The sequence below is a fragment of the Acinonyx jubatus genome, chromosome B4 (assembly GCF_027475565.1).
Source record: "Acinonyx jubatus isolate Ajub_Pintada_27869175 chromosome B4, VMU_Ajub_asm_v1.0, whole genome shotgun sequence".
NCBI lineage: Eukaryota > Metazoa > Chordata > Mammalia > Carnivora > Felidae > Acinonyx > Acinonyx jubatus.
This window is the reverse complement of record NC_069387.1, coordinates 132,754,461-132,768,083: the sequence shown is the minus strand read 5'-3', so window position 1 is coordinate 132,768,083 and position 13,623 is coordinate 132,754,461. Positions and strand designations below refer to the sequence as shown.

At 49.1% G+C, this 13,623-nt stretch overlaps 1 protein-coding gene across 5 annotated transcripts in view; it reads left to right on the top strand.

Moving 5' to 3' along the window:
- Positions 1–13,623, top strand: part of TCF20 (transcription factor 20) — a 110,177-nt gene that overhangs the window by 53,176 nt on the left and 43,378 nt on the right. For all 5 annotated transcript variants that reach the window (XM_027070589.2, XM_053226873.1, XR_008300557.1 and 2 more), the window contains one exon: positions 2,501–8,206. In XM_027070589.2, coding sequence (XP_026926390.1) covers positions 2,537–8,206 — 5,670 coding nt within the window. In that variant the 5' untranslated portion in view covers positions 2,501–2,536. Of the gene's footprint in view, positions 1–2,500; positions 8,207–13,623 lie in introns of those variants that run through there.

Below are 13,623 nucleotides of genomic sequence, written 5' to 3'. Positions count from 1 at the left end.
TGAAGATGATGAGAAGCGGTTTCCTTTAGATTCTGAGATTATTTGTACTTGAATGTTTAAAGATGACTTTGGGTCATGTGATTATATAATCAAGCTTAATATCAAAGTAGTAGACACTCGTCTAGCTATTTTAGACTTAAGATATTTCGGGAAGAAGTGGGCCAGCTTTCTGAGTTTGGAGTTACTGACCATCTTCAGCTCTGACCCACGTTTACTCTCCAAAGCCTCCTCACGGCTCTCTTGTGGACTCAAGTCGGGTGTTCCCCCCTTGGGAATGGGCCTGGAGGATTTTACAGGATTGCAGGATGTTTGGCACCCTCCAGCTCTGCTTTTAGATTGATCACGTTCTGTTTTCTCATCCTGCCACTCTCTGATCTCCCCGCCACGCTACCACCTCTGAGTAGGTACGTTCTAGCCTCGTTCTCTAAAGCCTAGTTCTTCTACCGTTTACTGGTTCACGGAACGCCTGCCGTGTGCTCTTTAATGACATGAAGATTACAGCAAGGGACAAGTCTGCCCTTTAGGAAGTTTACATTCTAGTGGGGGGAGAGATGACTAGTACCCAAGTAGCACATCTGTGTCTGTTGGGAAATAAGTGCTGGGGAGGGAGATCGGGAAAGCCCAGCCTCGGCTGTGGAGTTAGCTGTTCTTAATAGGATGACCAGGGAAGGCCTTACCGGTCAGTTGGCCTTTGCCCAGCGACTGGAAGGAAGTTAAGAGGGGCAAGCCATGCGTCTACAGGGGAAGCGCATCGCAGGCAGAGCAAAATTCCTCTGTAGAAATGCCTTTGATGGTCCCCAAAGCAGGATACCACAGGACCAGAGCAGAGAGTGGCAGGGGAGGAGGTCAGAGAGTTAATGGGGTGGAGACAGGGACCCCCCCCCCCAGAGCAGCTTCACTTGAATGAGATGGCAAGTCGAGCCCCCCCCCCCCCGCCCCCCGTAGGGCTTGGAGATGGGAACTCCAGCTTAACTTTGAAAAGGATTGCTGACTTACCTGCTAGCAGCATTATTGTCAGCTCCCTGAGCAGGAACTAAGAAGAAGAAACTAGCTTAATAAGCCATTGTAAGAAAACTTTGCCCTCACTTACCCTAACTTAGATGTGTTTCACAACTTTTTTTAATTAAAAAAAAATGTTTATTTCTGAGAGAGAGAGACAGACAGAACACGATCAGGGAAGGGGTAGAGAGGGAGACACTGAATCTGAAGCAGCCTCCAGGCTCCGAGCTGTCAGCACAGAGCCCGACGCCGGGCTCAGACCCACAAATGACCTGAGCCAGTCGGACGCTTAACTGACTGAGCCACCCAGGTGCCCCTCACAACTTCTTTAAGTAACTGATTTTAAAGAGTTTTGGAGCTCTTTGACCTTGTTTTACTCAGCTAACCCTGAGAAGTAGACAGGCCCAGGCAAAAGGCAAAAAAATAAGATCGTCTCTTGATTGACTAAGAAGAGTAGTACATTACATGCTAATTACATCAGCAAAGGTAATGCAAGCTGTTGACCTAATCGGATGACTTTGAGAAGAGTCTAGGTCCTAGCTGATGAATTTTTATTTTCCTCTATATTTTGTACTGTCTTCCAAAGTGACTGTTTCAATTTCCTACTTCACAGTAATGGCCAGTTATAACTCTGTGAATACTAGATTGGCAAATAAAAATCTGTGTGGGTGTTAGAGGTGCTGGAACTTCTTGCAGACCTACAAAAAGAATCTGGAAGAAAAGTCACTGCTGCTTTGGCTTATGCTGCCTAGTCCTTTGTCCCTGGGAGTTAAGGACAGATGGCCGAAAGGAGGAGTGCCTTGCACACAATTGCTTGTCAAGAAAGAGGTTAAGCCCTAAATTTGTGAGGAATGACTGCAGCAATCAGGGGATCCATACACTGATCAGAGTTGAGTGTCCTGGGGTCACCAGTCAGTAATTACAGGAAACCTGCAATAGCATGCATTTGGACATGAGACTGAGTTCTGTTGCTCAAAGTTGGGGAGGGTGGGACAGCCAGTGGAGTGACTGCCTCATCATTATTTGAGACTCAGTTCAGCGATCAGACAAATAATAACGAAAGCAAATAAATGAAAGTGTTTTTTTCCTCATACTCCCCCGCTGCAACTGGAAGACTTACTTAAAAATTGCTGGGTTTCTTTTGTGTTTTTTTTGTTTTTTTTTTATTAATAGTAATAGCACAGCCCCATATTTTAGCCTGATAGAATGTTGGGGGCTCATTTATTTAATTATGAGGTTTTTTTCTGTATTAAATTTGTATTTATCCAGACTGTTTCTTTTCATGCTGCCACAGGCTTCTGCCTCACTCCTGAGGCCATTTCCCCACTTCTTTGCATTTTCAGAAAGGGATAGGATAAGAAATCAAAGGAGATGAGATTCAGCCCAGTCCCCTTCATCTGGGCGTCTGAATGATTGTATCCCCTCCATCATCTAGACTTGATTTTCTTTGTACGGAGGAGATGCGTGTCTGATATTTTCCTGTCTCCTCTTCCATTTCCAGGAGGGCTGTTGGCCTGCTGCCGTGCTGCTGAACAGTATGCAGTCCTTCCGGGAGCAAAGCAGTTACCACGGAGACCAACAGAGCTACCCGCAGGAGGTACACGGCTCATCCCGGATAGAAGAGTTCAGCCCTCGTCAGGCCCAGATGTTCCAGAATTTTGGGGGTGCAGGTGGCGGCAGTGGTGGCAGCGGCGGCGGCGGCGGCGGTGGGCGACGAGGAACGGCGGCTGCGGCAGCGATGGCTAGCGAAACCTCTGGCCACCAGGGCTACCAGGGTTTCAGGAAGGAGGCTGGAGACTTTTACTACATGGCGGGCAGCAAAGACCCCGTGACGTCGGGAACCCCGCAGCCGCCTCAGCGAAGGCCTTCAGGGCCTGTGCAGAGCTACGGACCCCCCCAGGGGAGCAGCTTTGGCAATCAGTATGGGAGCGAGGGTCACGTGGGCCAGTTTCAAGCACAGCACTCTGCCCTTGGTGGTGTGTCTCATTATCAGCAGGATTACACGGGGCCCTTCTCTCCAGGGAGCGCTCAGTACCAGCAGCAGGCCTCCAGCCAGCAGCAGCAGCAGCAGCAGCAGCAGCAGCAGCAGCAGGTACAGCAGTTGAGACAACAGCTTTACCAGTCCCATCAGCCTCTGCCGCAAGCCACTGGCCAGCCGGCGTCCGGTTCGTCCCATCTGCAGCCGATGCAGCGGCCCTCCGCTCTGCCGTCCTCTGCTGCCGGGTACCAGCTCCGAGTGGGTCAGTTCGGCCAACACTACCAGTCTTCTGCTGCCTCCTCCTCCTCCTCCTTCCCTTCCCCACAGCGTTTCAGCCAGTCGGGACAGAGCTACGACGGCGGTTACAGCGTGAACGCCGGATCCCAGTACGAAGGACACGGCGTGGGTTCTAATGCACAGGCCTATGGGACACAATCAAATTACAGCTATCAGCCTCAATCTATGAAGAATTTTGAACAGGCAAAGATTCCACCAGGGACGCAGCAGCCGCAGCAGCAGGCGCAGCAGCAGGCGCAGCAGGCGCAGCAGCACCCCCCTCAGCATGTGATGCAGTACGCCAACGCTGCCACCAAGCTGCCCCTGCAGGGCCAGGTGGGCCAGTACAGCCAGCCCGAGGTTCCTGTGAGGTCCCCCATGCAGTTCCACCAGAACTTCAGCCCCATCTCGAACCCCTCCCCCGCGGCCTCGGTGGTTCAGTCTCCAAGCTGTAGCTCCACCCCGTCTCCTCTGATGCAGAGTGGGGAGAGCCTCCAGTGCGGGCAAGGCAGTGTGCCCATGGGTTCCAGAAACAGAATTTTACAGTTAATGCCCCAGCTCAGCCCGACCCCCTCAATGATGCCCAGCCCTAATTCTCATGCTGCAGGCTTCAAAGGGTTTGGACTAGAAGGAGTGCCAGAAAAGCGACTGACAGATCCTGGGCTGAGTAGTTTGAGCGCCCTGAGTACTCAAGTGGCCAATCTTCCTAATACCGTTCAGCACATGCTACTTTCTGATGCCCTGACACCTCAGAAGAAGACCTCCAAGAGGCCCTCCTCGTCTTCTAAGAAAGCAGACAGCTGCACAAACTCCGAAGGCTCCTCACAGCCTGAAGAACAACTGAAGTCCCCCATGGCAGAGTCGCTGGATGGAGGCTGCTCCAGCAGCTCTGAGGATCAAGGCGAGCGTGTGAGGCAGTTAAGTGGCCAGAGCACCAGCTCCGACACCACCTACAAGGGCGGAGCCTCCGAGAAAGCTGGCTCCTCACCAGCGCAAGGCACTCAGAACGAAGCCCCCAGACTCAATGCCAGTCCTGCAGCCGGAGAAGAGGCTGCCTCACCAGGCGCTAAGGACACACCGTTGTCATCCGAGGGCAACCCAAAAGTCAATGAGAAGACGGTTGGGGTGATTGTCTCCCGGGAAGCTATGACAAGTCGGGTAGAAAAGCCTGGTGGGCAAGATAAAAGCTCCCAAGAGGATGATCCTGCAGTCACTCAAAGGCCACCCAGCACTGGTGGGGCAAAGGAGACCAGTCACCCATCAGTTCCACAGCCAGAGCCCCCGGGGGGAGGGAGCAAAGGAAACAAGAATGGAGATAATAACTCGAACCACAATGGAGAGGGAAATGGCCAGAGCGGGCACTCCACGGTGGGCCCTGGTTTTATAGGCAGAAGTGAGCCCAGCAAATCTCCTGGAAGCCTGCGCTACAGTTACAAAGATAGTTTCGGGTCGGCTGTGCCAAGAAACGTCAGTAGCTTTCCTCAGTATCCTACGGGACAAGATAAGGGTGATTTCACTGGCCACGGGGAGCGAAAGGGTAGAAATGAGAAGTTCCCTAGCCTCCTGCAGGAAGTGCTTCAGGGCTACCACCACCACCCTGACAGGAGATATTCTAGGAGCACTCAGGAGCATCAGGGCATGGCTGGTGGCCTGGAAGGAGCCACGAGGCCTAACGTCTTGGTCAGTCAAACCAATGAATTGGCTAGCAGGGGCCTTTTGAACAAAAGCATTGGGTCCCTACTAGAAAACCCGCACTGGGGCCCCTGGGAGAGGAAGTCAAGCGGCACGGCTCCTGAGATGAAACAGATCAATTTGGCTGACTATCCGATTCCCAGAAAGTTTGAAATAGAGCCCCAGTCATCAGCTCATGAGCCCGGGGGTTCCCTCTCTGAAAGAAGATCAGTGATCTGTGATATTTCTCCACTAAGACAGATTGTCAGGGACCCGGGGGCTCACTCACTGGGACACATGGGTGCTGACGCCAGACTTGCAAGGAGTGAACGGCTCAATCCAAGTTTAAGTCAGTCGGTCATTCTTCCGGGTGGGTTGGTATCCATGGAAACAAAGCTGAAATCCCAGAGCGGGCAGATAAAAGAAGAAGACTTTGAACCACCCAAATCTCAAGCTAGTTTCAACAACAAGAAATCCGGAGACCACTGCCATCCTGCTAGCATCAAGCACGAGTCTTACCGCGGCAATGCCAGCCCTGGAGCAGCCCACGATTCCATCTCAGACTATGGCCCACAGGACAGCAGACCCGCGCCAATGCGGCGGGTCCCTGGCAGAGTCGGTGGTCGGGAGGGCATGAGGGGTCGGTCCCCTTCGCAATATCATGACTTCTCAGAAAAACTGAAGATGTCTCCTGGGAGGAGCAGAGGCCCAGGGGGAGACCCTCATCACATGAACCCACACATGACCTTCTCGGAGAGGGCCAACCGGACTTCTTTACACGCTCCCTTCTCTCCCAACTCAGAAAGCCTGGCCTCCGCTTACCACACAAATACGCGGGCTCATGCTTATGGGGACCCCAACGCAGGCTTGAATTCTCAGCTCCATTATAAGAGACAGATGTACCAACAGCAACAAGAGGAATACAAAGACTGGAGCAGCAGCTCTGCTCAGGGAGTAATCTCTGCGGCACAGCACAGGCAGGAGGGACCACGGAAGAGCCCGAGGCAGCAGCAGTTTCTCGACAGGGTGCGGAGCCCCCTGAAAAACGACAAAGACGGTATGATGTATGGCCCACCAATGGGGACTTACCACGACCCCAGCGCTCAGGAAGGCGGGCGCTGCCTCATGTCTAGTGACGGTCTGTCTAACAAAGGCATTGAATTGAAGCATGGCTCCCAGAAGCTACAACAAGAATCTTGTTGGGATCTTTCCCGACAGACTTCTCCAGCCAAAAGCAGCGGCCCTCCGGGAATGTCCAATCAGAAAAGGTACGGACCCCCCCATGAGGCCGATGGGCACGGGCTCACCGAGACCGCACAGTCATCCAAACCCGGCAATGTTATGCTCAGGCTTCCAGGCCAAGAGGATCATTCTTCTCAAAACCCCTTAATCATGCGGAGGCGGGTGCGTTCCTTTATCTCTCCCATCCCCAGCAAGAGGCAGTCACAAGATGTGAAAAACAGTAACACCGAAGATAAAGGGCGCCTCCTTCACCCACCAAAGGAAGGCGCCGATCGAGCATTCAATTCCTATGCGCATCTTTCTCACAGTCAGGATGTCAAGTCTGTCCCTAAGAGAGAATCCTCCAAGGACCTTCCGAGTCCAGATAGCAGGAACTGCCCTGCCGTCACCCTCACGAGCCCTGCTAAGACCAAAATACTGCCCCCTCGGAAAGGACGGGGGTTGAAACTGGAGGCTATAGTTCAAAAGATCACGTCCCCGAATATTAGGAGGAGTGCATCCTCGAACAGCGCGGAGGCCGGGGGAGACACCGTTACTCTCGATGACATACTGTCTTTGAAGAGTGGCCCTCCCGAAGGTGGGAGTGTGGCTGTTCCAGACGCCGAGATGGAGAAGAGAAAAGGTGAGCTGGTATCTGACCTAGTCTGTCCCACAAGCCAGGACTTGAACGTAGAAAAGCCCCTGGCGAGGTCTTCCGAGGAGTGGCGTGGCAGTGGGGACGACAAAGTGAAGACCGAAACACACCCAGACACGGTCACCGCTGGAAAGGAACCCCCTGGCACCATGACGTCCACCACCTCACAGAAGCCTGGGAGTAACCAGGGGAGACCAGACGGTTCCCTTGGTGGGACTGCGCCTTTAATCTTTTCTGACGCAAAGAATGTACCTCCAGCGGGCGTGTCGGCCCCTGAGGCAAACCCCAAGGCTGAAGACAAGGAGAGCGATACAGTGACGATTTCCCCCAAACAAGAGGGTTTCCCCCCGAAGGGGTACTTCCCGTCAGGAAAGAAGAAGGGGAGACCCATCGGTAGTGTGAACAAGCAGAAGAAACAGCAGCCACCACCTCCACCCCCTCAGCCCCCTCAGATACCAGAAGCTTCTGCAGATGGAGAGCCAAAGCCAAAAAAGCAGAGGCAAAGGCGGGAGAGAAGGAAGCCTGGGGCCCAGCCAAGGAAGCGGAAAACCAAACAGGCGGTTCCCATCGTGGAACCCCAAGAACCTGAGATCAAACTAAAGTATGCCACCCAGCCACTGGATAAAACCGACGCCAAGAACAAGTCTTTTTTCCCTTATATCCATGTAGTAAATAAGTGTGAACTTGGAGCCGTGTGTACAATCATCAATGCTGAAGAAGAAGAACAGACCAAATTGGTGAGGGGTCGGAAGGGTCAGAGGTCTCTGACCCCACCGCCCAGCAGCACTGAAAGCAAGGTGCTCCCGGCTTCGTCCTTCATGCTGCAGGGCCCCGTCGTGACAGAGTCTTCTGTTATGGGGCACCTGGTTTGCTGTCTGTGTGGCAAGTGGGCCAGTTACCGGAACATGGGCGACCTCTTTGGACCCTTTTATCCCCAAGATTATGCAGCCACTCTCCCGAAGAATCCGCCGCCCAAGAGGGCCACGGAAATGCAGAGCAAGGTTAAGGTACGGCACAAAAGCGCGTCCAACGGCTCCAAGACGGACACTGAGGAGGAGGAAGAGCAGCAGCAGAAGGAGCAGAGGAGCCTGGCCGCCCACCCCAGGTTTAAGCGGCGACACCGCTCGGAAGACTGTGGCGGGGGCCCTCGGTCCCTGTCCAGGGGGCTCCCTTGTAAGAAAGCAACCACCGAGGGCGGCGGCGAAAAGACCGTTTTGGACTCAAAGCCCTCCGTGCCCACCACTTCCGAAGGTGGCCCCGAGCTGGAGTTACAAATCCCTGAACTACCTCTTGACAGCAATGAATTTTGGGTCCATGAGGGTTGTATTCTCTGGGCCAACGGAATCTACCTGGTGTGCGGCAGGCTCTATGGCCTGCAGGAGGCGCTGGAAATAGCCAGAGAGATGGTGAGTGCAAAGCCCCTTCCCAGCTTGCTCTTTCTGTCCCTTCTGCGCGGTTCCTTCCGCCTTCGCTTGTTCCAGCCCTGTTGTTCTGTATCGCATGGTAATTCCTCCAGATTAAAGCCCCTAGGCTCAAACGATGGACAGAAAATGAAGTAATTTGGAAGATTTGTTTAACGTCTGTTTTATCGGTAAGAAGGGTCCCTGGGTTACAAAGTCACGTCGGTGTGGCACCGCTTACCAGAACACACCCCTCCTCGAACCCGACCGCCCACTCCTCTGCCAGTTTCCTGTTTGTAAACAATAAGCTTTTACCGCTCTCTGTGTTATTCACGGATCCTTTTCCCCCGTTTTTCAACATCTGACTCTGTAACGCTTATGAAACTCTTCCATTTCTCTAGAATTATTAATTCATGTTTTTATGGCTTTCCTTGGACCACATCTCCCTGACCCAAACCTGACAGTCAGGGTATTTACTGTTTAGGACTGTTTGGTAACTGTTGTCCTGGGGCTTTCGTCGTCATTATCACTCACTTCTTTCCTCCAGTGAACGCTGTTTCCTCAACCCCATGTCTTCGCCTTTCTTAGCCTGCGCCCTCAGCTCGCACGGGACATCATCATCCCTTAGGAGTTTGCTGAGAAGGGTGGTGGGAGGTAAATACTCTGAGATCTTGTCTTATGCAAAAACATGTCTATCCCATCCTCTTGCTTAATTGAGGTTTGGCTGGGTATAGAATTCTAGATTTGGAATAATTTTCTCTCACTGCCTTCAAGTCCTGACTCCTGACTTGTCCTCTAGCTTCTAGTGCTGCAGTTGAGGGACAGGAGCTGTTATAATTCAGTCTTTAGTGTGTGTGCTGCCTCCCTCCTCTGGAAGGTTTGAGGATCCTCTCAGTTGCCCTTGGGGTGGGTCTCTTCACTCACTGTGTCAGCCCTTGCTGACTGTAAACTCCTGCCTTCCAGTTGAGGAAGTTTGTTGTGTGTTGTTTCTTGGATACTTTCCTTCCTTCTCTTTTCTCTGTTCTTTCCAGAATCCTGTCAGTTAGGTATTGTACCTCTTGAGTTAATCCTCTGGCTTTGCCTTTTCTCTACTGGGTTCTCTCTCTCTCTTTCTCTCTCTGCCTTTTTGTTCTAATTTCTCCACACTCTCTTCAGCTCTAAATAAAGATTTATTTATCTTTATTTCTGATACTCTCAAGAAACTTCTCTTTTCCAGATATCCTTCTGGGAGGTGGACCATTGACTGCTTGAATTGGGTTGGGTTAGAGGCCTAACTCCTCTTAAAATTTTGAGCCAACGACCTGGTTGCTGGCCCCACTTTCTGAGACGCCTGTGCCTTTCCAGGCTCTGTGCCACAGTGGCTGGCATTCTAGTGGCTCCCCCGCTGCACTCGTTCCTCTCTGTGCCTCTCAGACCGTTGGCTCGCACCCTCTTTGTTCGATTTCCAGCGTCTGGAAATTGGGACATGTCTCATGTGTTTGTTTCCTCTCCCATTCTTCATGTCCTTGTCCTTCATGTCCATGTCATAGAAGCTATTCCCTTTATCTTTCTGGGAGGGGAACAGATGTGGGAAATGTATGTTGGGTCTACGATATTGAATCACGTAAGAGTTTTTGTATTCATATATATTTAAATTTTACCACGCTGGACAAATATACTGATGACTTTTAATCATCGTGAAAAAGGATTGTGTCAGCCAGGATCATAGTATTCTTGGACATTCTTTTCCTCTCCCCCTACGTTTCTCCCCAAAGCAGTATATTTTATCATTGTATTGTCTCCAGAATTGATCGGTCTCTGATAAAAAGGAAATCAAAACTGTAAACTGTAGTAAAGAATGTAATTAATGGGAAGTTTATATATTTTTTAATTAAAAAAAATGTTTTAATGTTTATTTTTGAGAGAGACTAAGACAGAATGTGAGTGGGTTAGGGGCAGAGAGAGAGGGAGACAAAGAATTTGAAGTAGACTCCAGGCTCTGAGCTGTCAGCACAGAGACCGACACAGGGCTTGAACTCACAAGCTGTGAGATCATGACCTGAGCCAAAGTCAGACGCTTAACTAGCTGAGCTACCCAGGTGCCCTGTGAAGTTGATAACATAATTTAAATTAGAACATTCTGATTCAGTCACACGAGGGGCTTGCCTTTCCCTCTCAGACCTTTTCCCCCCACGTGAGTTTTTTCTCCCTCCTTTCCTCTCCATCACCAGAGTTGCTCCCAATCCCCAGGCTTGAAACACATTTACTTCGTACACATGTGACATTTTACAATGCACAAGTCCTAAAGGGATCTAACATTTAAGACCCTTAAGTACAAAATTCTGTAAATAGTCAATCCTGAGTATTCAGTACTCTATCAGCTGGTGGCCTCAGTACTCATCTTGCTGGTGGCCTGCCTGCCATATTTGGTGGTTTGTTTTGTTGTGTTTGTTATTTTAGGTATGTGTCCCTGCCCACCTGTCAGTGTTTTCTTCCTTCCTTTCTTTCTTTTTCTCTTTCTTTCTTTCTTTCTTTCTTTCTTTCTTTCTTTCTTTCTTTCTTTCTTTGTTTATTTTGAGAGAGAGCACATGTGCACTGGCAAGCAGGGGAGGGGCAGAGAGAGAGGGAGAGAGAGAATTCCAAGCAGGCTCTGCACTGTCAGTGCAGAGCCCAATGCAGGTCTTGATCTCAAGAACCATGAGATCATGACCTGAACCAAAACCAAGAGTCAGAAGCTTAACTGACTGAGTCACCCAGGCACCCCTGCCAGTGTTTTCTTTATTACAACATAGAATATTATTAATCTCTCTCAGAGTAACTTTTTTAAATGTTTATTTTTGAGATAGCACCGGTGGAGTAGGGGCAGAGAGAGAGGGGGACAGAAGATCCAAAGCGGGCTCTATGCTAACAGCAGCCAGCCCCACGCGGGGCTCAAACTCATGAATCCTGAGATCATGACCTGAGCTGAGGTCGGACACTTAACCAACTGAGCCACCCAGGTGCCCCTCTCAGAGTAACTTTTATGTCTAAACTGTTGAACATTCTGGGGCAGTCATTGGTAACCGGTTGTCAGCAGGTAGATGGACTCCTGCCCAGCAGATCCCTAAATCCTGTGTCTCAGTCCACATCTAGTTTATAGAAAGTAGAAGACACCCGAGAATAATGTGACCACACTAAATCACAAGTCCCTCCACCCCAGAAAGGTTGGTGACCAGCAAACTTGCCTCTTAAAATTCCTAATTGGGAATCTGTGTCTTCAGAAAGTCACAATTTAGCTTATTTACTACTTGTCAGCTTTGATCCCAAAGTAAAATCTGGCATGTTATATAGTTGGAACAAATAGACTGAATATGATAAATCATTCTCTCTGGCCCATCCCCATCCCACCGCTGCCATGGACTAGGTGGTTTGGAGAACATGAAGCACTTTAGATGGAGAAAATTGAAAGTGGTTTCTGTTTTTTAGAAATAATTTTAGGGACGCCCAAGTGGCTCAGTCAGTTGAGTATATGACTTGGGCTCAGGTCATGATCTCGAGGTTCGTGAGTTCAGGCCCTGCATCGGGCTTTGCACTGACAGCCAGAGCCTGCTTGGGATTCTCTGTCTCCCTCTCTCTCTGCCCTGCCCCTGCTTGTGCTCTCTCTCTCTCTCAAAAATAAAAAAAAATAAACATTAAAAAATAAAATCTTAATTTCAGCCTCCGCTGTTTCAAAAGTACTTCGAATTAATCATCTGTCCTAAGGGATAAAAAGTTGGAATGCTCCATTTAAAGGTAAAAGGCATAAAGGCAGTAATTTTGTCCCTATGCTTCTTCCATATGGTAGAGGCTCTAAATTAGATTTTTGGGTTCTCTGGTGGCCCCATCAGGGCTGCAGATTCCACCATCTCCTTTAATAACAGGGTTCAGACAAATAGCTGACCAATCTTATTTTTTTAATTGAGGTATAATTGACATAGAACATAGTAGTTTCATGACAGATCTTAAATATACCTCATACTACAGCTGAATCTTTATCTTCTTATGTTGCACTCTCAATGCCATCACCCTTTAAAAATTACTAAACTTTTTCTTCCCTCAATTCCATTCTGTTTATTTAACATCCATTTTGGAGTAGAATGCTAGCTTTGTATATTGAATTTAATTTCTCTGTACACTTGCATATCTGTTTTATTCCCACAAGCCACCCAATGAGATAGGAAGGGAGACAGCACCATTCCATTACCCTCAGAATAAAGAATGATTTGGCTTTAGTGAAACACACTCGGATGGATGTGTTGATTTTAAAAATGGTTTAAAAAATTATGCTTCTTTAGCTTTTTGAGCTGACCGATGTTCCACTATGACTACAGGCTCTTTTTCTGTTTTATTTGCCCGGTTTTTATTCTCCTTTTCCTTATGTACTTGAGAACAAATTAAAATTACACTAACTTGCCTTCTCTTATTTAATTTGATAGATGCTGTTTCAATTTGTCAAGGCCACTTTGAGTCTAGTTTTATCTTAGGTTTTAGCAGATGCGTTCAATTGCAGTGCGCTTAACAAGCATCCTCTCAACCCTATCATGTTGAGATAAGGCCACATATATTTCATTAGAGATCCATTTTGGCCTATGCATTTATCAGGTGTTTTGACAAGCATAATATTATAACAAAATAATATGAAGTCCTCAAGAGACAGCAGTTCCCTCCCTGTAAGTGTCACACTGTGAAAATTGCTGAAAACTAGAACATTCCTGTTCAAGCAGATGGCCTTTGCTCTCCTTCCTTTTCTGAGTGTGGGACTTAATCCGTTCATTTCTGCACAGTCCTCTGGTTTTGTCTGACTCTTACCTCTGTTTATTTACCTTGGTCTGATTGTATATGTGAGCCCACAGTGACCTCTGATCTGACACGATGTTGTGACAGAGGCAGTTGCCTCGAAACAGACATACGCATAACTCGGTGTACAGAAACCATGTTTGATACTTTTAGAACGTGAAGGCCTTCAGGGTTCAGGGTTGTGGCAGCAGACAGGGATCCCTGGTGTGCCCTGCTCTGGGGAAGAGCTGGCCTGCTTGTTCCCTCCTTTCCCCTCCACACCCCCCCCCTCCCTGCCCCGGCTGACCACTCCCCTTCCAAACAGATTCTTAACAACCTCCATGGGAATTTAAAAAGTTTTTACCCCACAGTGTGTGTTAACTAGATTGGGGTTAATATTTTTTTTTAATCAATGTATTAAAGATTCCATTTAAAGTTTTGTTTTTTCTTTTTTAAGTTTTACCTAAGTAATCTCTACACCCAACGTGTGGCTCGAACTCATGACCCCAAGATCAAGAGCTGAATGCTCTTCTGACTGAGCCAGCCAGGCGCCCCTAAAGTTTATTTTTAATACAACTTTAAATAGATCCTTCCACCATCTCTAACAGGCTAATATTCTCCTTAATTTTTAAATTGTGACAAAAAACATA